The 24467-nt window shown below is 51.2% G+C and overlaps 1 protein-coding gene across 7 annotated transcripts in view; it reads right to left on the reverse strand.

Annotated features, from left to right (window-relative positions):
- Positions 1 to 24467, reverse strand: part of Rnf220 (ring finger protein 220) — a 221156-nt gene that overhangs the window by 1433 nt on the left and 195256 nt on the right. The window contains exons 4-13 of one of the 7 annotated variants that reach the window (XM_050131888.1): positions 22946 to 23047; positions 16325 to 16367; positions 13199 to 13242; positions 12643 to 12775; positions 5205 to 5301; positions 4947 to 5033; positions 4798 to 4853; positions 4628 to 4706; positions 384 to 492; positions 197 to 271 (exon numbers count right to left, since the gene is read on the reverse strand). In XM_050131888.1, the coding sequence (XP_049987845.1) occupies positions 197 to 271; positions 384 to 492; positions 4628 to 4706; positions 4798 to 4853; positions 4947 to 5033; positions 5205 to 5301; positions 12643 to 12775; positions 13199 to 13242; positions 16325 to 16367; positions 22946 to 23047 (825 nt within the window). Of the gene's footprint in view, positions 1 to 196; positions 272 to 383; positions 493 to 4627; positions 4707 to 4797; positions 4854 to 4946; positions 5034 to 5204; positions 5302 to 12642; positions 12776 to 13120; positions 13243 to 15660; positions 16273 to 16324; positions 16368 to 16510; positions 16748 to 22945; positions 23048 to 24467 lie in introns of those variants that run through there. The other 6 variants (XM_050131887.1, XM_050131890.1, XM_050131889.1 and 3 more) reach the window with 6 other exon arrangements.

Genomic DNA, 24467 nt, shown 5'->3' on the forward strand with positions numbered 1-24467 from the left:
ATATATGTGAGACACCAGGGCTGCCTTGGGGTGGGAAGGGAGGGGGAACAGAATAAACCTGAAGTAGAGGGCAGACAATGTATTCAACTTGGGGGGGGGACCCTGACTCAGGTCTTCCTGAACTCCCCCAAGCAGGTGCAGCCACAGACGTGAACATCTGGCCAGTGCCTCTAATAGCTGCCCACCCTCTCCTCACCAGAGTCCGCAGCCAGCACTCTTCACAGTGCACATGCCAACACTGGATCGACGTTAGGGGCATCGAGTAGGAGTCCTAGGGAGGAGGTGGGCAGAGAAGGGGTCACTGAAGCAAGCTCACCCTCTGAGAGCCCAGATACAGCCGAGACCCTCCCTAACCCACAGGGCGCTGATTCCTTCCCACTCACCATGCAGATGAGGCATTTGTACCGGTCCCCCCGAGATAGCTGCCGTTCAAGCTCCCTGACACGAGCCTTCAGGGCCTCAAAAGTAGTTACAGCTGAATCTTCGGTGATTCTGTAGACAATGCACAGTGGGGTAGCAAGGTGGTACCCTCCACCCAGAGTCACACAGGGAGCCTCTTCTCAGCATCTCCGCCTGCCAGCTACTCCCTGCAGAACTGAACTCAGTACTCCTGCGTGTCTACCTAATGAATGTCTAAGTCGGAGTCTTGGCAACCATCCCAACCCCTTACCCTCAACTTTCAAAACCTGTCCACCCCCTTGCTAGTTTCTCTGAAATCTCCACTCGTTCCCACTCTCACCACACACCACCATGCTGTGACCCTTATGTTTAAAAAAAGGAAACAGTCACCCTGGATATGGTGGCACACACCTTTTAGTCCCAGCACTTGGGAGGCAGAAATGGGTAGCCGGCGGATCTCTGTGAGTTTTGAGGCCAGCATGGTCTACAAAGGGAGTTCCAGGCCAGTCAGGGCTATATAGATATTATCTCAAATCAAACCAATCTCATATAGCCCAGGCTAGCCCCAAGCTTTCTATGTAACCGAGAGTAACCTTGAATTTTTAAAACTAAATCTTCAAATTTATTAAATTAAAAAATTTTTTTTTTTTTGGCCAGGCATGGTGTCGCATGTCTTTAATCCCAGCACTAGGGAGGTAGGGGCTCTTGAGTTTGCAGTCAGCCTGGTCTACACAGTGAGTTCCAGGACAACACATAAAAACTCTTGTCTCGAAAAAATGAAACAAAATTTAATTTTAAGTGCATGGGTGTTGAGCCTGTGGGGGCTGGAAGAGGGCATCCAGTTCCAGATCCCCTGGAACTGGAGGTACAGAAGGCTGTAAACTGACATACCTTATAGGAACCGGACCTCAGTCCTCTGGTCAAACAGCCAGTATTCTTAAACCCCCCCTTTGTTTCTCAAATTAGCATTCTAAATATGAAATTTCATCAGGGCATTTTAAAAAAAGGTACTTCTTAAGCTGAGCGGTGGTGGCGCACACCTTTAATTCCAGCACTCGGGAGGCATAGGCAGGCGGATCTCTGAATTTGAGGCCAGCCTGGTCTACAAGAGCTAGTTCCAGGACAGGTACCAAAGCTACAGAGAAACCCTGTCTCAAAAAAACACAACAAAACAGAAAGTACTTCTTGCCCCTACTATCACGTGCTGGGAAAGCATCCCATCAGCTGAGCCACACCTCCAGCTCCTCATCCACAAGGGCTCTAAGGGTCACTTTACTAACCCAAACAGTCGCTTCTCTGCTGTAGCCCTTCCTCGAGCTCGTCCTGCCAGCCCCTGGCAAAACTTACATTCTAAAGGCCAATCCAGCCATTTTTATTTCCAGCATTTTAGTGTCTCCTTCAGCATCAACTGGCCCAACTTATCTGCATCTCTCCTCAGTAATTTGTCACATCCTTATGCTAGTCATATAAACAGTGTATCCAAACTATTCCTCCCCTCCCTCAGCCTCTCTATACTGCTCTCTCTGGTTCCTTCTCCAGGAATCACCAGCCCTGCCTTATCACTCCGGCTTCTCCAGATGTTCTGTCTTCAACTCCATTCACCCTAGCATCCCGACAGCAAAGGTGTCTGTCTCCTTAGCGAGGCTGAGTTTCCTGAAGGCAAAGGCTTGCTTGCTAAAAACATCTCCCAGAGACTATTTACTGGTGACATAAGACCGACTTGGGGATGGAAGCATGAGGAAACATTTGCCAGCCCAACCTTCAGGGAAAAGCAGCGATGTGGGACCGAACTAGTCTAGGTAGTTTCAAGCCCATAATCTAATCCTGAAACAAACCCAGCAGCACAGAGAAGGAATGGCTAGAATAATCTCAAAGATCCCACCCACCACACTCCTCTGAAAAGCAATAGCCCCAGGGAACACTCTAAGGAGAGAAAGGCTTCCTGGCCCCAGAAATGATGATCCTGGGGATGTGCCTTAGGGAATGACAATGCTACGCGAACAGCCAACCTTTATCAAGTATTTATTAACTGCCAGGTATTTTTACTGAGGAACTAATAATTATATTACTTATACCTCCTAAACCTGTGAGAAGATGTTCATTTTACATGTGAAGAAACCAGGTAGCCTGCCCAGACCGTGGCAGACCAAGGCCGTCCTGCTAACAGAGAGAAGAGTCCCCAGGCCAAGCAGCCCGAGAGCTCATGCAGGCTGGGAGGCAAGCAGGTGAAAACGGAGAAGGGAGACTTCTCCAGGCAGCAGCAGGGCACAGCTGTCATGGGCAGCCTGGGGTGGGACGGGACCTGACAGAACGGGAGAGCTTTAAAAGGTGAGTTCCATTAGGACTGCCTGTGGTAGTGGGGACGATTTGGCTAACATGGAGGACAATGTGTCCACACTGGTCAGAAGGGAATACAGGGAACGTGCTTACTGTTTTATGCTTTTGAGATGGTGTCTTATTACATATCTCAGGCTAACTTCAAATTTACTATGTAGTTCAGGCTAGCCTCAAACCCACAACCCTCCTCTCTTGGCCTCTGGAGTGTTGAGATTACAGAAATGTACTAATGCCCAGCTGGTAGTAGTAACATTTAATGTACAGCAAATTTCAATCTGATTTTTTTAGGGTATCAGCAGCAATACAGAAATGTGACTCCCTAGTGGCTGTGCACAATGAGCCCATAATTATCCACCCCACTTCTCCAGAGATTGAAAAAGCTTTGCCAGTTCTTTTTAGTGCTCGTAGGTTCCCGGTGGGTTCTCCATGCTCAATCTCAGGCTCTGGGAAGTCTTTACCCACTTCTCCCTCATTAGCACAGCTAGCTTCTTCTCTGGCATTTTGCTCAGTGCTCTACCTACGTGCCATTCCTATCTGAACTGTTGGTAACTTTTCAACAAGGATGGGCTTTCCCCTTTGCTGGAACCTGTACTTTGTGACCTAGAATGTCATGGGACCGAAGAGTATCAATCCTAGTGGATCTAGGCCCAATGGAGACCTCTGTATAGCAGGGATCAGTCCTAGAGTGCCCCACCCACTAGAGCCTGTGCTCACACAGGTGGGACAGAAATGCTGACTTCCCCTAGCCTTGGGTGGGTAGCACCTTCATGGATGGCCACTGGCTCTGGCCCCTACCTCCCCCTTGGGCGCCATCCTTGATTAATGATCTTGTCTTTCTGATTTATGAGCAGTCCCTCCAGACGAGGGTAGGCGCCCCTTACAGCCCCGCCCGCCCCGCTCAGCTGGAGTAGGAGAGAATTATTAAATAAACATCCATACGTCACCCCCCCCTCCCTAAGCTGGTTGCACCGAATCCGTATGGCCCGCTCCGGCGCTGACACGGAGCAGCTGCGGTGATTCATGGGCAGCCGGGCCCTGCGCTGCGGCCCATACATCATGCCAGCAGCACTTGCGGCCCCGGCCGAGATAAACTGATCAAGCACAACGGGCTGGAATGAATTTATGACAACACAAAATGGAGGGAAACAAATGGGAGGTGACCCAGGCCACCGACCCAGCCCTGCACTGGCCTGCAAGCCACTCTTCTGGCAGGAGGCAAGATGGAAGACTGGCCCTAGAATGAAGAGGCTACCTTTTAACCCCAGGAACCTAGCCTCCAGCTGGAGGGAGGGGTAGGTGCAGGAGATCAGCCCTGACCAATGGCAGCCACTCCAGCCAGTCAGACTGGACAACAGCACCTCCTGGCCCAATACTGGCCTTTCCCAGGCTTCTGGAAAGGCAGCTGGATGGCCAGCGGATATCAAATCCTGCAGCGCTGTCCAGCAGCCCCGGGTAGTGTAACAATGGATCTCCTTTTCCCTGCTGGAGAGCCCTGACCAAAAATTCCTACTGGAAGTGATGAGACCCAACGCTCCTGCCTAAAACCTGCTGCAAGCGCCACCCGGGACAAGAAAAATGAAACCAATTTAGCTCCCGATTAAGAAACAGAAACTGGAGATGAATCAAGTGCACTGGCTGGGCTGGGTGGCCATACATCACATTCCACGGGTAGGGGCAGCTATAGCGGGCAGGGAAGGACTGCTCGTTCCACCAAGGCTCCCAGGGCCATGGCCCAGTGATCAATTCACAGAGTCACGCTTAGCACCAGCTGGGCTCCACTGCCGGCTGTGTGCCCACGGCAGCAGGACTGAGCTGTACTCAGAGGACCAGAAGCCCTGGCAGCAGGCCTTCCTGCTAGCAAAGAGCCCCTCTCCCACCCAACCATACTTACTTCTCAATGTCACTGTTCTTGCAGGTCTTCTGCATGGCCTCCTGCTTGCTGCTTTCACCATTGCTGGTGGATGGCATCTCTGGAAGGACAAAAGTTCAACTCATACTCTGGCTAGATGAGGACTTGGGATTCAGTCACCACCATCTAACGACATCTTTGTCAGGACTTACCATCACTGGCCCATTTAGAGAACTCAGGTGTGATGCGGGTGCTGGGGGGACCACCACTAGAGGAAAGGAGAAAGAACAAAGTGAGGACAGCTGAGCCTGCCTCCAGCAATCACTCTGCAGACACTGCCCGCGCCTTTGCCCACACTTGCTTTAGGACTGCACCCCGGAGTGCCTCTCTCTCCTTGGCTTCACCAGGCTCTTCTCCTGTGCAAGGGATGACATCGGCCTCTGTGTATCTGGCATGGTGGTCAAGGACAATAGATCCAAGGCTGCGGGAGGCCACGCGGGCTCTGAGTCCTCAGGAGTACCCTGCCCCAAGCTGAGACTCGCTCAAGAGTATGATAAAGCTTTAGAGGCACCAGCTATTTTTGTTATTGGCGGTTTGCCCCACTTTGTCCCAAGGATACTGCGGTTTCCCATACTCCAGAGTGTCATCTCCATCCACATCCAGGTCAGCATCACTGTCTGGGTTCTCTTTGCCACTGCACATGACGAAGCCGGAGCCTGTGGGAAGCAGAACGTAAGAAGGGCCAGAGGCCAAGAACTAGGCCAAGGGTACCCCCTTCTGCTTCCAGGTAAGAATTAGGTCCAAGGCTAGACAGGAATATGTACAAGCAGACATTCGGGTCGGTCTTTCTTTTTTTAATATATATTTGTTTTTTTGAGACAGGGTTTCTCTGTATAACAGCCCTGGCTGTCCTGGAACTCACTATGTAGACCAGGCTAGCTTTGAACTAAAGAAACTCACCTTTCTCTGCCTCCCAAGAACTGGGATTAAAGCCATGGAACCACTACCACCCAGCAACATTCAGATACTTCTCCCTCCCTCACCTTTTAATGTACTGCCTGCAACTCCAGATTGTTTCCGCTTATAAACCGGCACAACCAAACACTACGTCAGGTCCCGAGAGGACACTGTAACAGGCCTCCTATACACCTGCCCTTCTAGTTCCAGGAAGGGCAGAGGATAGAGAAACTCAGGTCCAAAAGGTAACTCCAGAATAGGTCCTGGGGCTCCCTCTAGCTCACTGTCCAGTCTGAGGTCCATCAAAGGAGAAAAGGCTGGCGAAGGCCAATCAGAACCACAGAGTAGGACCCTCCAGCCAACATCCTGATTTGGGCCACCAGGTCCTTTGCCAGCAAAAACACCAGGCAGCTGTTCAAATATTTGGCGTCTGAGGCGCCTGACATTAATTATTCATCTCCACCTCGCCCAGCCCAGATTCCTGGACAAGTGTAGTTAGAAAGGGATTAGAAAGGACCGACAAGTGAGGATCGGCATGCACACCTGCCCCTCAGAGCCGTCACGAAGGCAACTTAGGCTGAACTGGGCAGGCTGAAGCCCAGACAGTCTGCTGATCCCCAGGGGGCATTTGGTCCCACCAAAGGCAGACTCTTGGCTAAAGGGAAGGGAAAACTAAGGCCTTGCCAAGCCAGCGCACTTCATATGTGGTTCTCTGACTCCCAGAACCACACTTCTTGATAGGCCAAGGTTGGAGACCAAGGAGCTGTCCCCACATCTTTGCCCTAGGGGGTCTCAGGTGACATCTTACTAGCCAGACCAGCAGCTCTGCCAGGGACAAAGGAAAATGAAGACTCTGCCCGAAAGGACCAGCAAAGGAAGACACTTTGAGCTCTGCCCAGTGATCTCAGAAATGTCTGCTTCCTGCCTCATCCCACCTAACCACACAGCCCAACTCTTCCTCCCTGTTCCAGGAGCACCAGTGGCTCCCACTGCATGCACGAGTCTAGGCTCCTCAGCCGGGTCGGTGAAGCCTTCATGTCTACTCCACAGTCTCACTTCAGACCCTATGTGTGCAGACATGAAACCCGCATACTATGTTCTAGACATATCTAAAGATTTGCACCCATGCCGTTCCCTCCATGACATCAGGATATGCTTTCAAGCAGTGCCCGTTTCCTGACTCATCCCTTTTATCCCTTCAGTCTATGGTCTGAGAGTCGGTGCCTAGGATCTGCCTTCCCTGACAGTCCTCATTTGCCCCCTACCCAGAGGGACCGGCACACTTGAGGCAGCGGGCAGGTCAGCAGCAGAGCCATTAAACTGAGACAACAAGTTACAGCTCTGTCTCCTATTCACAGCCAGGTGTCCTGACAAGCAATTCCCACCCCGAGGTGAGTGGCACCTCTATAAACCCTCTGACAGTTTGGGAGACAAACTCCACCATCAATCAGAATGTAGCTATCAGGTTCATTTACAGTCCGCACCCCACAAGCCCTGCCAAACCCTGCCAGCCCCCACCCCGAAGTGTATGCAGCTCAGAAGCAGCCTCATGTTCCCTGCTCAGCCTAGCCCTACCCCTGCCTTGTGGGTGAGGAAAAGGAAAGAGCTCTTCGGTACATCCCTGACCAGTGTGGCTCCCTTGGCTAAACAGAGAAACCAAAGCTGCCAGGAAGCCCTACCAGGTGAAGCAGCCCAGTGACCTGAAGTACTTTCCTCGTGCTAAAGGAATGACCTTTCACCTAATATTCTTTTAACCTTTTAGAGGTCATCCTGTCTGGCCTGGTATGAACTCAGGATCTGGTCCCTTTCGCCAGGTGCTGAGGGGTGACTTCCTCAGGTATTCATACCTGTCCCTTCCCCGATGTCCATCCCAGCTCTGACTCATCTCTAAGATCATATGTAACATACAACAGTGTTTCCTACCAGACTGAGGCCCTCCAGGCTCTCTCAAGCTTGACTCCCAGCATCACCCGCACAGCACACCAGCAATACCGGCTCAACACTGCCAATACTGCCCATGTCTTAAGAAGGCAGGCCCAGAGACACAAAACAGGTCTGCCCCAGTTTGGCAGCCACCTTCTGTTCCTCTGACCGGGGAGCAAAGAGGGCGGGCATGATACATCTTGTTAGCTAAGGAAAAAAGGCCTGAGCAGTCTACTCCAACACTGCTCCTATGCCCCAGCTGAGACAGATGTGGGGAACCTCTCCCTGTCCCCACAGGTGTTCCAAGCAGGCTGCCACCACCAATTTCACTCTGGTACTCACCCCAACCTGCTCCAACCTCCTTCCCAGCACATTAAACTTTATTTTCTTAATGAAATGTCACTTGCTGACTTCTGGCAGAATCATAATAAAAAGAAACGGCCATAAAGCCGTTTTTATGCCGAAAGCACCCCTGCCAGCCTGCCCCCCTCCTCGATCTTGGAGAGGAGGGCCCACAGTCATTTTATGTCCTCAGCTGCTGGAATATCCCAAGCCAGTACTCAGAGGCAAGATGGCACAGCCAGCTTCTTTCCAAGTCTCTGGGAAGAGCTGCCAAGCTGCCGCTCCTGCTGCTGCTCTGCAGGAAACAACTGGGGCCCTAGGACCTCTAAAGTGATGGTCGCCAGGGAAGCCCCTCTGCCATGGTTCTGCTCCAGGTGAAAGGGACAAAATGGCTGGCAAACTAAGTCTGATGGTCAGCAGTGCCTGGCAGCCTTCCCGTCCCTCACGTGAGTGCTTGGACAGAGTGGGAGAGGGTTAAGTGCAGAAATGACATGGAAGTCTAAATTTTATGAAAATGACCCTTCTCCCATAAACTCATTTCTTCTTGGACCATTGAGGAGGGGGGAAATCAGTGTTAATTTAATCAACTGATCAAATGATCGATTGAGAAACTGGAGATGCCCGTTTACTGGGAGCAGTAACATCCTGGAACCTGAAACCACAAAAAAGGAACCATTGATTTCCTCACCTGCTGCTCCCAACCAAACTAGAGCCTGGGGAGAAAGCAAAGTCTTGGGGCTTCTGGAGCCCAGTGCTTGTCTACAGGAGGGCAGGGGCAGCAGCTTCCGGGGAGTTTTACACTGGAATTAGTTACAGATGCAGTTACGGTGTCTTGTGTAAACGCCATCGATTGGGGAGCTGACAGTCTGGGGAGCTGCGATGCGGGACAATCAATCGGCCTGCAGTGTCACCTGCCACCTCGCTGAACAGTTGACAATGCAATTATCCAGTGTGGAGGCAGGGAGTTGGCGTGTGTCAAACGCACTTAGCCACTTTCCGGGCCTTCTCGATAGCGCGTTTCACTGCCTCACATCAGGAGAGTCGCACAGAGACAGACACCGTTTAAACCATTGATACTTGCTCTTTCTGCCTGCACTCCCTGTTCCAGCCTAACAATTGTGTTCGAAAAGGTGGTTAAATCCCGTCCACTGCCACAGGGGATGGGAAAAGCCTTGCTCCGAGCCACATCCCTCCCACAGGCAGCCATCATAACTGAAGGTCACCGCAGAGTCAGAAGGCAGCCACCTTTACCTTCCCTTCCAAATCTGTTTGCAGTGGTATACTGTTCCAAAAGGGACTAGCAAGCCCAGTGGCATTCAGGGACATCTTGGCCCACGTCTGTGGATTCACCTTTCACACTCTTGGCCTCATAATCTGTTAGGTTTTAGCAACAGTGATTTAGAAGACCTGGCTAAAGTTGCCTCTACCGGTTCTCTCCTGATTTTCACTGCAGGCTACTTAGAACCAGGGACTACTATGGCAGGCACTCAGGAAAGATGGTACTCTAGGCAGGGCCCGGCAGGGCAGAGACCTCCACAGCTCACTGTCTTAGCATGGCCTTTGTCTAGACTGTTCCTTCCAGATGTACTGTGCTCTGGCTTCCCCAAATCCAGACAAGTGAACTCTGACTGACTAGTAGTACAGGGAGCCCAGCACTCCACACCTCTAAGACATAAAGAGAGAGGAAGAGAAAGAACAAGCTAGGACTCATTAGTCACATATCTCCTTGACTATGGAGGACACGGAGTCAGGCTTATCCCAAGGGCTGCTTCCTTTGTGGCCTGTTTCTCCAGCCTAGAAAGACACTGACTCCGCTAGGTTTGATAGAGTACCCCAGAAAAGCATTTCTCACCCTAACTGCTGGTATCATTAGGTGAATCACTGGGCCCTGGGTACTACCCATATGCAAGTAGCATTAGCAGTTAGAAAATCCCAGGTTTCATCTCCTGAGTAAATTAAGAGCAGGGGGAGCAGAGAAAAATATATAGCTCAATAAAAACAATTAAAAAAAAAAAAGAGAGAATCCCAGGTTTCACATGACCAATCACAGCTGAGATGTATACCCCAAAGCGCGCTCACCAACTGAGACGTCAGAACGGCACCAAAGATGACCGAGCTATTCTCTACAAGTCTTTGCTATTTCCTCAGAGGGTTTTTTTTCCCTCTAATCTATTTGTATTGGGAGGCAGAGGCAGGTGGATCTCTGTTGAGTCTGAGGCCAGTCTGGTCTACAGAGTGAGTTCCAGGCCAGCTGGGACTACATAGCAAGACCTTGTGTCTAAATAAATAACCTATTTGTAGACAGACCTCTCTTAATGTTCTCTTCCTTTGGTCCTGAGACATCAATTCCAAGCATTCTCAGGACTGAGACATCTGAACCTCCTTCTCATTAAAACCGAGCTTCCATGCTCGTGGCCTGTTCTAAGCCAAGTGTCCTCACCAAGACTCTTGTCTGACCACTGCCTTCCACAGTGGATTACATTCAGGGCCACTGATCTGACCCATGTAGGAAGCTTTGTCGAGGTTGACGAAGGGACCCTAGTCGGGGAGGAGGGACAGGGGAATGAAGGGATCCAGGGACTTATCACAGCTCTTCAATTCTTTCATATCTAACAAGGACAGCAATCTCTGTTCTGTCAGCACGCACAGTGCAGCTTAAATGGGCCTCACCGCTCCCTTGCTCATCCTGCCTCTGCCTCCCTCTCTCTGAAGTCGGCTGGGCAGCTTCTTCAACTGGCGTTATCACTCCCTCTAACCGGTCTTGGCAGGCAATCTAATTCCTCCTGAAAAGGTCACCGCCATTTTAACTGCCTTTCAATCACATTAAGCAGGAGCTGCCCAGCTTGCGGCCCAGCCCGCCCGCCGGGCGATCAATGCGCTGCACTGACACCAGCCGCCTGGCAGGGCCACACCCAACCCCCCAAGAATTGGGCCTATTGGTCCTGGCCAGGGAGGGTAGGCTGACAGATGGCCAGCTTTTGCAGATGGGTTTCAGGGCAGAGGCAGTCAGGATCAGCCAGGACCTCTCTTTGATAGCCCCCTCCCACTGAGGAGGCTCAGCCTCCATCGCTCCACTCTCTGCTTCGTGGCCCCTGCTGATCTCGCTGTAAAACAGCCTTTCAAGTCAGCCTGTCTTTTGACTGCACTAAGCTGTTTAAGAGGCGGCAGCAGCTTCTATCAGGAAAGCCGGAGCAATTCTCTGCAGATAAAGGCCCCTCCGGCCCCATTCCCTCTTCAAGTCCCACTCTCATTCTCGCTCTCCAAATCGCTCAAAGAAAAGCCCGCTTTGAACTCTCCTCAGGAATTCTTGAAAGGAACAACCTCACAGTGTAAACACACCCAGAAAAATGATCCCCACCCGGGCCCTCAGAGCTCCCTATACCAGTTGCTGGTGCATCCCCAGACAGAGAGACTTCGCCGGAGCAGCAGGCCCTGTGCAGCCTGACCCACTCAGGCACTCCATGAGCCTGCGAGAACCACTAGGTCCCACTCTCTACCAAGAAACCTAGGGAACTGCCACTGCAGCTGGTGTGTCTAGGTGCAGCTGACAACACAGCTAACCTAGAAAGCTTTCCAGAACTGACCCAGCAGGGACTGCTGCCTTCAACACCTACACACACCTCAGTACCAACGGGCACAATTCCTGGGCTCACGGGCTTTCTGTTCGCTCTTGCAAGGCTTCATGGCCGCGAGAGCTCCCGCACATAACTGCCCTGTGAAACGACAACTAAGAGTGTCCAGCTCAGGCTCGGGGGGATTCTTTTTTAGCCCTCTAGACTGACCACTCTGCCTTGTCTTCGGATTGGTGGAGCAACATGCAAGAAGCCTGGAGGCACAATGACCCATCTGCACTGGACGGCACAGCAGACTGTTCTCAGATGAGCCCGGGTGGTGTGGCTCTAAGGAAGCAAAGACTTTTGAGGCTGCTGTGAGATTCCCTAAGGAGCACACACAGTGGTACTCCCAAGGGTGTTGCCCAGACACAGGAGGCAGATGGGATGCAGCCTGGCTCTCTTAATGACCACAACCTGCATTGCCAGCTGTGCTTTTACAAAGAAGAACTAAAAGCCAAGAAGCAGCTGCCTCTTCCCCTTGCCCATGGAAGGAGAGCTTGACAAGAAGACACTGACCCTGGGCACCCAACCAATTCTTCTGTCTCTTCTCAGGAGGCAACTCTTGTCTTAGGAACTAGGAAGGCAGCAGAGATGAGGAGGGCCCTGCAGACTCTTCTGCAACAATTGGGGAGAGCCCAGGGGAAGCAGGGAGCAGCTGAGCCCAGGCCCCTCTTGCCTCAGGGCAGAGGGCGCCCTGGGAGAAGAGATGGGATCAGAGCTAAAATTAGATTCACCAATGAAGCTCATGGGAGGTCAAATTTTGCCATAACTCACTCTCTCCTCTGTAACTGATTTCCCTGACATAGGGCTGAGGAGGAGGAGGAGGAAAATCCAATGTGTTTGCCTAGAAGCCCTGAGGGCCCCGAGTGCTGGAGGTGTACAGCAGGTTGCTGGATTCTCATTTATCAGCCTTAAGAGGGATGGAGTGATAAATGCATAACCGTCCCTTTAATATTTTATGCAGGTGCTAACGCGGCTTGGCTGTCACCTTCAATGCATCACCCGAGGCTGAGAGCCCCCCTCGTCACTGCTAGCTTGCAGCCTCACAATTCCATTTCCCCACCCAAATACATCCACTTTAATATGCACATCACAGGCAGGCAGCACGGCCACAAAGGAGCCCCACCAGCGGTAGTTCCCACGTGGTGGAAAAGATGACCAGCTACCAGCAGTGACCTGGTCACCAGAGTGCCACTACCCAAGTTGTCAGCTGCTTTATACCTCGGAAGCCACCTTCCAGGAGTGTGGTGGCCCGTATCCGCTTCTGCCCACACCACTCATACTCCTCAAAGCGGTTGCTGCTCTCATGCTCGATGTCCACAGCATCGTCCTCAGCCATGCAGGAGCCTTCCCTCTGTGAAGAGCAGAGCAGCATCATGCAGAGCCCAGGCCATCCCTACCTGCTCCCAAAGCCTGCAAGGAAGGCACAGCCCTAGTCCCTGCTGTGGGATGCCAAATAAGCTCCCGTGAAACACAACCAATATGAAAACCAAAGCCCTGGGCCTCTTCCCCATAATTTTCCACAGGAGCCCAAACAGGGAATAAATGGAAGTGAAAGCAAAAGAGGAAAGCAAAGAGCAGAGGGGAAGAAGCAGCTGATAGCACGTGGAGAGCCGGGAGCCCAGAGATTAGGGGCGTCAGCAGCAGTGTCGGGGAGGGAGGAGGGTGGGAGGAGGAAGGGAGGCCACAGCCCCGCTACCTTGGAAAGGCAGTGCTCCACATGCCTACTCATCTCCTGCTCCGATCCTGCCAGGGGGCGGCTGCACAGGGGACATACCTGCCCTTCATCTTGCTTCCTCCGTTTCATTTTCCCAATCCGAGCTGCATGGAAAAACAGAAAATAAAGCACAAAATAAGCTGATGGTCACTGTAGCTCTGTAGTTCAGTGCCTGATGCAGCCCTCATTCTTCAGCGCCTCTTACTCTTCAGGGACCCAGGTTTGCTCCTTGATGGCTACAGCTGCCTCAAGCGCAGCCCACCCTCCCTAGCTGCAGTGCCCAGCGAGTCCAGCAGGCGGAGAAACTCCCTGGATGGCTCCAGAAAACCAAACCCCTAGACTCTACTCACTGGTGCTTGGAAATACAGCTCTAAAGATTTTCTTAAAACCCCAGGCTATTCCAAGGCTTGATCTGATCTACTGTTTACTCACCCTTTAGAAACTTCCTTTGTTCCAGGACCAAGCACCCCAAGTGTGGCACCTAGGATACTGCTTAAGGTCATGCCAAGAGCACTATCTCTGATGTCTCTGCAGATCCCATTTTACAGGAAAGGAGACTGAGACCCAGTTGTAAAAGTACAGAGGGTCTGGGTTAAACCTTGGGCAGCCAGGTCAGGGTACCAGAAGAGGGCAGGCTTCATAGTTCTTATCCAAATCTGTCCCATCATGTCTAATCAGTACAGAGGACTGGCAGGCCCCAGAGGCAGAGACCTGCCTGCCATGCTGTCCCAAAGGGGGCTCAGTTCCAAGGCGCACACTGCAAGCCCACAGCACTGCTAATTAATGCTGAGAGATGCAATCATTTCTAATTAGCTCACTAATCCTTCTCTGCCGCCCTCCTGTCACCAAGGCAGGAAGAGGTCAAAACAAGAGACTCTTTCCTTTTCGCCCCTCCCAGAATGCAACAGCAGGATAAGTGATGGCCACTTTGAGACTTGGACTGATGGGGGAAGGGTTAAGGAACTTGTCATGGAGGGAAAGTTTTTCTGGTGAAAGGCCAGGAAGAATTCTCTTAGGTATGCGGACCCTGATGGGAAATTCATGAATAGTCAAGAGAGGGAAACACAGGCCAGAGCTCAGCGCTAGGTTAGGGTCTCTACTGTATGTGGGTCTCAGAGCCGCTGTAGCTAGGTATGTCTCACTGTGGCACAAAAGAAGGCTTCACTGGCATCTACATCTGAAGCAAAGATTGTCTTCCCACTTGTTGTTTGGAGATAGGGTTTCTCTATGTAGCCTTGGCTATCCTGGAGCTCACTCTGTAGATCATACTGGCCTCCAACTCACAGAAATCCACCTGCTGTTGAGTGGGATTAAAGGTGTGTGCCACCACACCTGGCTTGTCTTCCCACATTTTAACAAATGAAGAAACCTTATCACAGAATATGCCTAAGTACTCAACAAGTATCAAAGGCAAGGCTGAGTCTCCAGCCTAGAATGCCCCCCTTGCACCCAAGAGGCTCCCACCTCAGCCTTATAAGGGAGGCTGATCCCATGAGTTCGCTAGGGCCCCAGCCTCTTTGCCTGGCGAGGATCTGAGGTAGCGAGTTTCTCAAACTGCAGGAACAGCGGCCCCAGAAAGAGCCAATGCCTATAAAAACTACATGTGGAATTACAGAACCTAGGTCTGTCAGCCTAAGCTATCGCTGCAATTCCCTGTGTTTCCACTACAGAGATGCTATGACCATCTTCTGGGTCCTTTGTGCTTATAGATCCAGATCTGCTCTGCTTGACCCAACCCTTGGAATTTCAGGCTCAGGCAAGCTTCGCACCGCAGAGCCAGGGATAAAGAAAGCATGCAAGACATCGGAAGGGAACTGGTGAAGGCCCTAGAGGTACTGGAAATGTAGCGTGGAGCAGTGTGCCCACAAAGGTCCCTTACATTCTTGCCAAACCTGAAGGCACCTCCCTGGGTAAGAAGAGGCTAACTACCCATGATGTGGTAAATCCAGTAACTGGATCTGGGTAATGGTGGCTCAATGCCTGTAAATTCCAGGCTAGCCTGGGCTATATGATGGGCCCTCATCTCCAAACAAAAAGATCTGACCACTGAATAAAGAAAGGAGTGAGCGCAATACTGCTGGATGTCCCTTCCAGCCCTGGAAAGCTGTCCTGACAGGCTGCGTTCACCTGCAAATTCCCAGGCAAGCAAGGACGGTTGGCTTTCCCCTGACCACTCCTGGAAGTCCTGAACAAGCTTTCCGCGATGTGGCAGGAGGTTTAGCTCGGTCCTTGAAGCTGGAACAGCGGGCTTTAATCATGCTCACCTACACCAACTGATGCTATCAAACAAGCGGCCTTCAACTCCCAGAGCCTCAGTTTCCCTATTTATAAAACACATGCAGGTATTTCCCTCTCAGAGACGGAATGGCGCCAGCCCACAGTCAGTGTTTTTCTCTTTTCCACACTGGGCTAAACCTGGAGGGCGCAATCAAGTCGTAGGGGCTGGGGGTCGTAAACATCCATGGTCTGACTCACCAGCTGGCCCAGAGACCCTAAGCCCTTTACAGCGAACCCCAACTTACACCACACCTCAGTCAGCACAAAAAGCGGGACCATTCAATTGTGTTCGGCAAACAGGAATGCTCCAGAGGTTTGAATCCAAAAGAGGGACCGCCAGGTAGTGCATACGCGGCCTGCTTTCAGAAAAGGCCTCTAAGAGCTGTCGAGCCCACGCTGATCACCTTTGTGAAATGTGGGCCGACTGATAACTCAAAGAGCCCTGGGACGAGTTAGTTCCTGTTGCCGTGGGAACTCCAGATCTCGTGGCATTGTCAAGTCTCAGCAGAGAGGCTGCATTCACACTACTGGGCACTGATTAAAAACTAGAAGAAAAACATTCGCAGCGCCCTGCCGACTTGTATAGTGAGGTCCCAGCAGTCTGCAAATTCAAAGCTGAGCTCCCGAGTGGAATTGTGTAGCTTGTTCCTCATTCTCCGACACTTATTGTCCCCCAGGGTTCTTTCGGGCCTTTAGAAAGGCTTTGGGCACGAGCTGAGTACCGTAACCCTCCATTAGACAGACGGGGAAACTGAGGGCGGCAGCCTTGGTTTGCACTCTCAGATGCTGGGACTGCCAAGAAGTCAGTTGGCCCGATGAAGAAGAGACCCGGGCAAGCCAGGAGCTGTGGTCAGTGAAGGAGGGAGGAGGCCGGGGGTGGGGCGGAGGGAGGGGCCGGACCGGACTCACCATTCAGTCGGGTTTGCCGGTTGGCTCGCACTCGCAGGAAGGTCTGGGAGAAAATCCCCGGCAGAAGCAAAAAATAAATAAATAAATAAAGCACAGAGCGTCAGACGCGGCCTGGAGTCCCGGCCCCTACCCTAATACCTGACCCTCATCCAGGCCCGCCCCGCCCCAAACAGCCCATAAACAAACCTACTTCCTCCCTCTCGCCGGGCCCCCTGCTCCGCCGGCCGCTCCGGGCCCTCGGCATAGCCGCCGGGGCTGCTCTAACGGGACCCCCCGGCCGCCGCGCGGTGCCGCCCCAGCCCCAGCCTCTGGTGCTCTGGGCCCCGCAGCAGGCCGGCCAGCGAGGGCGGCGATGCGGGCGGATTCCCCCCGGCTGCCCGGCGGCGGCGGCACTTCAGTTCCCAGCAGCGGCGGCGGCCATGTTGGTCCTGATCACGTGACCCGCCGCCGTAACGCGCCGGGGGTGAAAGTTCACGGGAGGGGGTTGCGGGCAGACCCGGGCCAGGAAATAGCGGCTTGGCTTCGGGGTAACAACCTGCTGGGGCCGCCCCCTCCGGCCCCTCCCACAGCCCCTAAGGACTCTCCGCCCCAGCCTGGGCTGCCCACTGGTGCATCCCACCACGCCACGCTCCATCGGCCCCTGGGCTCGACTTGAGCTCCTGGTTTGCGCGCGCGGGTCCGGGGCAGCACCTCCAATGAGTGCTTTTCCAGGGAGAAGGCATAAGCATTCCCGATCATCTGCGGGGCCTATCGCCACCAAAGCCCACTTCATCACAGCCTCCAGCCCGGTGTAGGATACCCCACTTTTCATCGCCTGCAGGCCGTTCCCGGAGCTCCCATAAGTATCACGTGCCCATTAGGCCAACAGCTATCTAAATAGGCATCTTTCTCCTGGGTTCTCAGGACATTTGCCAAGTGTGCTCACTCCGTTGCCCTTGATGCCACTCCCATTTATCCCTCATGGTGAAATTTATCTCTCTCTCTCCCTCTCTTTTTCGAGACATGGTTTCTTTAACAATCCTGGCTGTTCTGGAACTCACTCTGTAGACCAGGCTGGCCTCGAACTCACAGAGATCCGCCTGCCTCTGCCTTCCGTTGGGGTATGTGCCACCACTGTCCTGCGAATCTTCTGGATCTTGGGGATCTACCTTTAAATATTTAAATTTTCTTATCTGCACCTCCTCTCTATCTCTTACAACCTTAAGCTTCCCCCTCCTGAAAGATTATATCCATCTCTATCGTTTTTGCTTGTATAAATTTGCATTGTAGGCTGATATTCCAGAGCTGGGGCTGCTAAGAATCATTTGTGCAAACCCAGAAGCCAGCACATCTCAGCTATAGGAGGACAACCCTTGGGATTTCTCCGCTGACTACCTTGGTTTTCACAATGCTTAGCTTCTATTGGCTCTCTCAATTGCAGGTGTTTCTCAGCTCATTTCCTGATCTCCAGTTTCCCTGCAGACAATCCTCCACACATGATCCTTCTTTTGGGCAAAATTAACACGTCTCCCTTCCTTTAAATCTCTCTAGGATTTACCAGAGATCTTCAACTTGACTCGCGCTGCACGGCCTGCTCCTCTGGTCTGTTGTACCACATCTGTTCCGTCCTTTGCGCCCCGACACCCCACCACCACCTCTGCAGAGCTATCGATAGATCTTTTGAACACTGTGTGCCGGGTTCAGATGGCTCCATGCTCTGTGATAGCCATGGCTCGTTGCTGTTTATCCAGCAGGGCTCTGGCAAGGCTCCATTGCTTTTTCCTACCCTGTTACTGGGTTTGTTGTCTGAGTTTTCTCACTCTCTGATCATGTGTACTTTCACTATTTAAATATTTCTTTTCTTGGAAGGCTACTCATCTGTATCTAGTCTAGTCACTAAACACAGGTCTACCATGAAGGATCTGTCAGTGGGACAAGCCCTGAGCCAATAAAGAGCTGGGGAATTGCTCTCGTTTGAAACTAGAATATCCCCTAAAGGCCGTGTGTTACAGGCTTGGTCTCTGGCTGAGTTCTATCGTGAGGTGATAGAACCTGGAAGAGGTGGGCCTAGTGAGAAGTCTTCTGTGCCCTCACAGACCCAAAGCAACAAGGCCAACCAATCACAGACTAAAACCATGAGCCAAAGTAAGCTGTTCATTTCAGGAATGAGTTACAGTAATGGAAATCTTGACTAACATAGGGACAATCTGGGATAGAGCGACACACAGATTTCTGTTTTAAATTTTAACTTGTTTCTCATAAGTTATATTACTAGAAAAGTCTGGAGACCATGAATTCTACATTGTACAGTTGCCATAGTAAAGTGACATCATGGTTGAAGTGGGTTAGACTCTCAGCAGGGGACAATAGGAATCCAAACCGGAAACCAATACCCTCTGCTTAATCTGGTGATTTGATTTGATTTTTTTTCCCATACTGAGGACTGAATCAAAATCAGACCCCAAACATGCTAAGAGTGTGCTCTACTACTGAGCTTTACCTCCGTCGCTTTTCACGCTAAGGATGTGCCCTAGTACTGAGCTACACCTCCGTCGCTTTTCAGTATTTTAGTTTCAAACAGGGTCTAGCTAAGTTGAACTCTGCTCTGCCTCCTGGGTAGTTGGGAATGCCCAGCTTTCAGTGATGTGTAAAGTCCAGCACATTTGCCTGGGACGGCAGAACAAGCAGGAGATCCCCAGCTGGTTTCCGGTTTCGTGTCCTGCCAATTTCACTTTCCAAAAACACATCCAGGGAACATTTAGCTCTAATTCCGGGAGCACGTACCTTTTCAACAAAACTGGATTGTACCAGGTCCCTCAATATACCATTCCACATTATTCCACTATGTTCTTTGCACACAGTATTGCCTGTATCTAGAATAGCCTCTCTTCCTCATTCACCCAGGGGAACTTCTATTCCTTTTCTGAAATGCAGGTTGGTCATTACCCCCTCTGTGAGGCTTGTGGTGATTTTCCTTTCATTGTGCTATCTTAGAAACCCACTATTCCCTTTTCTCCACGTTTAAACTCTGAGCCATAATGAAGACAAGGGCAGGGGCTGCTCAGGAGTGGTACCAGATAAACACTTGGAGAAAGGAAGGCTCAGGCCAGGTCTTTGCTTTGGAGGAACTCCAAGTCTAGAAAAGAGTCACATTCCTTGTGATACATTAAATGTGGTCACTGGTCTTTGCAGGTTCTCTCCAGAATGGCATCACCTCCCCCCCTTGATTAAGGGCTGGCTTTGGGTCTTGCTTTGCCCAATAGAAAGCAATGAAAAGGATGCTGCGTAACTTCCAGATTCTGGTCTCAAGAAGCCTTGCAACTTTGACCGCTGTCTTAGTGGGACACTACCTAGAATCTGTTAAGGAAAGAAGGGGAGGAGAGGTAGGCTGGAAATGTAGCTCAGTTGCTAGAGTGATTGCCTAGCATGCATGAGGTCCTGGGTTCAGTCCCCATTGTTCCCCAGTCTCAAAGAAAGAGAGGGAGGGAGAAGTAGAGGGAAGAATATAGTTGTAGACAGGACAGGAACCATGTGCTGAGGCCAGCTCTGAATGAGCTGAATGAGTAAGGGAATGGCTGGTCAACAAGGGCTCTATGTCCTACCACAAAGACATGCTCATCCATGTTTACTGCTGCATTATCTATAGTAAGAAGGAAATGGAACCAGCCTAGCTGCCCCTCGACAAGAACGGATAATGAGGGGCTGGCAGGATTGCTAGGCAGTTAAAAGGAATTGTTTTTGCAGAGGATCCAAGTTTAGTTCCCAGCACCCGCATGGTGGCTCACAACCACCTGTAACTCTAGTTCCAGGGGATCTGACTTTTTCTTCAAACCTCTGAGGACACCAGGCACTCACATGGTGCACATACATACATGAAAGCAAAACCATTCATATAATAAAAATAAATAAATCTGGCAAAGGCAGGCGGATCTCTGTGAGTTTGAAGTCAGCCTGGTCTACAGAGCTAGTTCCAGCACAGCCAGGACAAAGAAACCCTGTCTCAAAAATATAATAATAAATAAATATAAATAAAGAAATCTAAATACTTTTAAAGAATGGATATTGAAAATATACTATATATACACGATGTAATTGTACGTGTGTGTATGTGTGTGTGTGTGGTGTAGTGCGCACGCACACTGCCCTGTATATTTACCTACTGAAGGTGGTTCCTTCTGACTAAGAAAAAAAGCTGATATAAACATTCGTGTGAAAGTGTGTGTATGTGCATTTAAGTTTTCATCTTCAGGTATAATCCAGCATTGTATGGTAATATGTGTAGGCCAGGTACGGTGTATACAAGTGTTAGTTCGGTAAGTTGAGACTGAATCACTGTGGAAGGGAGCAGCAAGAGTGTAAGTGTGAATACACGTTGCATCCAAATCACAGAACGTTGGTGCTAAGCAAGGAACTTGAACTTTAGCGTATAAATTGCTTAATCTGATTGGTCATTTAAGAAGGTACTTGGCAATTCTACAATTCAGGAGGCTGAGGTAAAGGATTGCATTGAGTGTGAGCCAGCTCGAGTTACACTATGAGGCTTTGAATCAACACATCCCCCCAAAAGATCCTGAAATGTTTGTCCATAGTAGAACATCGCTGTAATACCAGCACTAGGGAGGCAGAGACAGGAGGATCACTGTGAGTCTGGGACCAGACTGGGCAGCATGGTGAGAACCTATCTCAAAGTAGGGATGGCTGTTTTGAGTCTAGAACGGTAGAATCTGAGTCTGGGGGTACCTGAATGTGCTCTAGAGGTTTTCATACCTCCCTAAGTCAGGTGCAAATAAACCCCAGATAGGAATGTGTGGGTACATTCCTTCAGGCAAGAGGCTGTCCTCATATGCTTCAGAGAACAAAGAAACACATCTGGGAGTGGAATGGGGTCAGCAAGCCAGTTGGTGCCTGGTGGTCCTTTTCTCCTCTTTGCAGGTGTTGAGGATGCAGTGAGCAGTGGGAGGATGGATCTCTGAGGGCGGGCCTCTCTCTGCCTATTCGTTGGAAGGGAACTCTGTGGAGCAGAGTTTTATCTCCTTACACCCAAAGTCCCTAGAGTCAGGTCATGTTTCCACCTCCAGCCTGGTTGTCTTATTAGTGTAGTATCCGGGGCTGACTGGGGTCTCTCTGAGAAGAGGGTTCATGGGGCAGCAGAGATGATGGCTCATGGGTTAAGAGCGCTTCCAGAGGACCCAAGTTTGGTTCCTGGCGCTCGTGTCAGACTTCTCACAACCACCTGTAACTCTGCTTGTAGGGGATTCAACGCTTCTGGCCTCCGTGGACATCTACACTTATGTGTTGCATGTGTGTGTGAGCGCGTGCGCACACACACACAATATTTAAAAACAAAACAGCATTCATGGATACATAGATTTTTTTCCCCAGCCATGGCACTTTGGGCTATTATTTTTTTAAATAATTTTTAAAATTTTTACTATTCTTTTTTATGTGTATTGGTGTTTTACCTGCATATGTGTGTATGTATGTATGTATGTGCACCATGTGGGTGTGGTACCCACAGGGGCCAGAAGAGGATGTTGAATCCTTCAGACTGGGGTTCTAGACGATTGTGAGTCCAGGACCCTCTGGAAGAGCAGCCAGTGCTCTTAACCACTGAGCTAAATCTCTCACCCCTTGGACTATGCATTTCAACCCCACACTGAGGAGTGGCTGGGACTAGCCTACTCTGAGACCTAGAACATTTTGTCTTCTTTTCCTGAATGGTGTTGTGATTGCTCCATTCTAGGCCAAGTGCTCTATCTGAGAGTCATGACCTCAGCCCCCATTTGCACTTGGCACTCCACTCTGGAAGCTTGGCATCCTAACGGATGGCAACGGAGGAAGGGGTTCCTGAGGAAATACCTTTCTTTAGTTCCAGCCGAGATGCCCTGGATGTCTACAGGACCATGGCTGTCTACCCAGGCTACCAGCACCTGCTGCTCTGCCTTTCCATGTCAGATCCCTCTTCCCTTCCAAACTGGGACTCCCTAGAAAGCCCTGCTGCCATGGAAACAAATGGTCCTTGGAGCAGGATCTTGTTTTCTGCCATCTGAGTGGGTTCTCAAAAGCAGCGCTCCATCTTCCAGACCCGGCGGGACCCTGGAGGAAGGTCTTTCTCCTTTCTACCTCAGAGAAAGCCCATCAAAAGTTTCGCAGCTGCCCTTGGGTCCCTTTCCTGCTCTGATTTTTTAGGACTTACGTCCTTCCTGTTTGACTATGACACCCACAGGCAATATCTGCCTGCTTCTTCCCTGGACTTGATATTGAGGTTTGTCAGGAACACATACTTATTTGACTCCAGGGGTCTGGCTTTTGAGGCTAGAAATCTCCAGTGATTCTGGACTAGACTTCTAGGTGCCCCCCATAAGACAAGAATCCCATAAGCCACTCCCCAATGGATAGAATCCTTCAAAAGTATGCAGAACCAGCAGAGCCCCAAAGAATGTGGCATCTCACTCTAAAATCCACCTCTTAATAAGGCCCATTCCCCGAGGCCTGTGCTTTCTAAGCCCCCTTGGGGCACTGGACACAAAGAGCACCAAACACAGCTCCGGCCTTGTCAGGAGGAGCTAGCACCATGCATGGGCTGGAGTCTTTCACCCAGGCGAGATTGTCCTGGCCTCCTGCCACACCCACCGTCCTCACCTGGTATCTGTCTGAGTGGTGCAGGTCGTCAGCGGCAGAAGAGTGTGGTGACGCCGTGGGAGAGTCTCCTTCCCTCTTGATGGAAGCAGACAACAGGAGGGACTGGAAGAAGAAAAGGACACACGGCCCCAGGCCAAGTGAGACCAACAGTTGGTGCCCAGGAGCTCCTGTCCTCCGGGAGTTTTAGAAGTGAGACAGAGAGAGGTCAAAGGGACAGCAGACTACTGTGAATATCTGGAGTGACGCGGTCAAACATGAAAGTCCGGTTGTGAGAGAGGACGGATAACGGGTGTTAGGTCTACATATAGACCCTTGCTTGTTGATTTTGTTTGTGACAGTGTTTCACTCTTAGCCCGGGCTGGCCGGGAACTCCCAGTGATCCTCCTAACACGGCCTATCATGTGCCGAGGTTACATGCATGCACCTCAACACTGGCTAGATAGAACCTTGTTCTGCTAAGCTCCATCTCGAGGGGAGGGACTCTCTACCCACTCTCAGATGAGCTTTGTTCTTCCTTCCAGAGCAGACACTCTGGGACCCACGTGAAGGGTTGGGGATAAAGCCACATACCTGCCACCTTGCCTGCCCCTAATACAGGCTGATGGCAGCCCCACTACAGAGACAGTAAATTAAATAATATGTATGAGTTTCCAGCATGTAGCTAGGGATGTACGCTGGGTCCATTTAGCCCTGCGCTGTGGCGATGACCCCAGCAAAAACCCCAGCAAAACTAATCCCCCTCCGTCAATCCCAGATGGCCTCTTCTACATACGCCGGCAGTTTAGATTAATAAACTGTCTGCTTTAGATTGTGCGCGAGCACCACGAGTCTAAATACCACATGGCACGTTCAGCTCAAAGAGCCAGCTCTTGGCGAGGCCTGTTCAGCTGCAAATGGGGGGGCTCAGAGGCCTGAAAACAACCCATGCCCCCTCCCTTCTTCATCTTGCACAGCTCCGAGCCGGAAGCACACAGTTCCCCAGAAGTCCCCCCCACAGCCTCGAAACCCATGCCAAATCACCAGTGACAGCCCAAAGAAAGCAATTTGGGGAAGATGGAGCGGCCATTTATCCTTCATCTCTGACTGAACCTTAGGATGTGACCCGCATGCGGTGGCCATGCTATACACATCCTTGGCCAAGGGCCCTAGCAGTGAGGGGGTCTGGTCCCAGCTGCTCATGTGCCAGGGGGCCCTGATATATTCATGACTCAAGAGCTGGAGGAGCAGGGAGGCTGCAGACGGCCTGGGATGGGACTTCTTCACCTACCACAGAGGACTGGTGGGTGACACCCCCAGCCCAGCAGATGTCAGGCAACCTTCTTCCCCAATCCCAAGGAAGATGTTGAGGAGAGAGAACAGCACGACAGAGTCTGTGGCCCCCCAACAGTCACAAAGCTCTCCTCTGTCTGTTTCTGGCTCTCTCTAGGTTAGAAGCCCTGAGAGGCCTCAACATTATACCTGGGGCAAGCGGAATAAAAAAAGGTCACTGGCGCTTTTTAAACATGGACCAAAAAGCAGTAAA

Source organism: Alexandromys fortis, unplaced genomic scaffold, assembly GCF_014885135.2.
Source record: "Alexandromys fortis isolate MF-2015 unplaced genomic scaffold, M_Fortis_MF-2015_v1.1 scaffold_302, whole genome shotgun sequence".
NCBI lineage: Eukaryota > Metazoa > Chordata > Mammalia > Rodentia > Cricetidae > Alexandromys > Alexandromys fortis.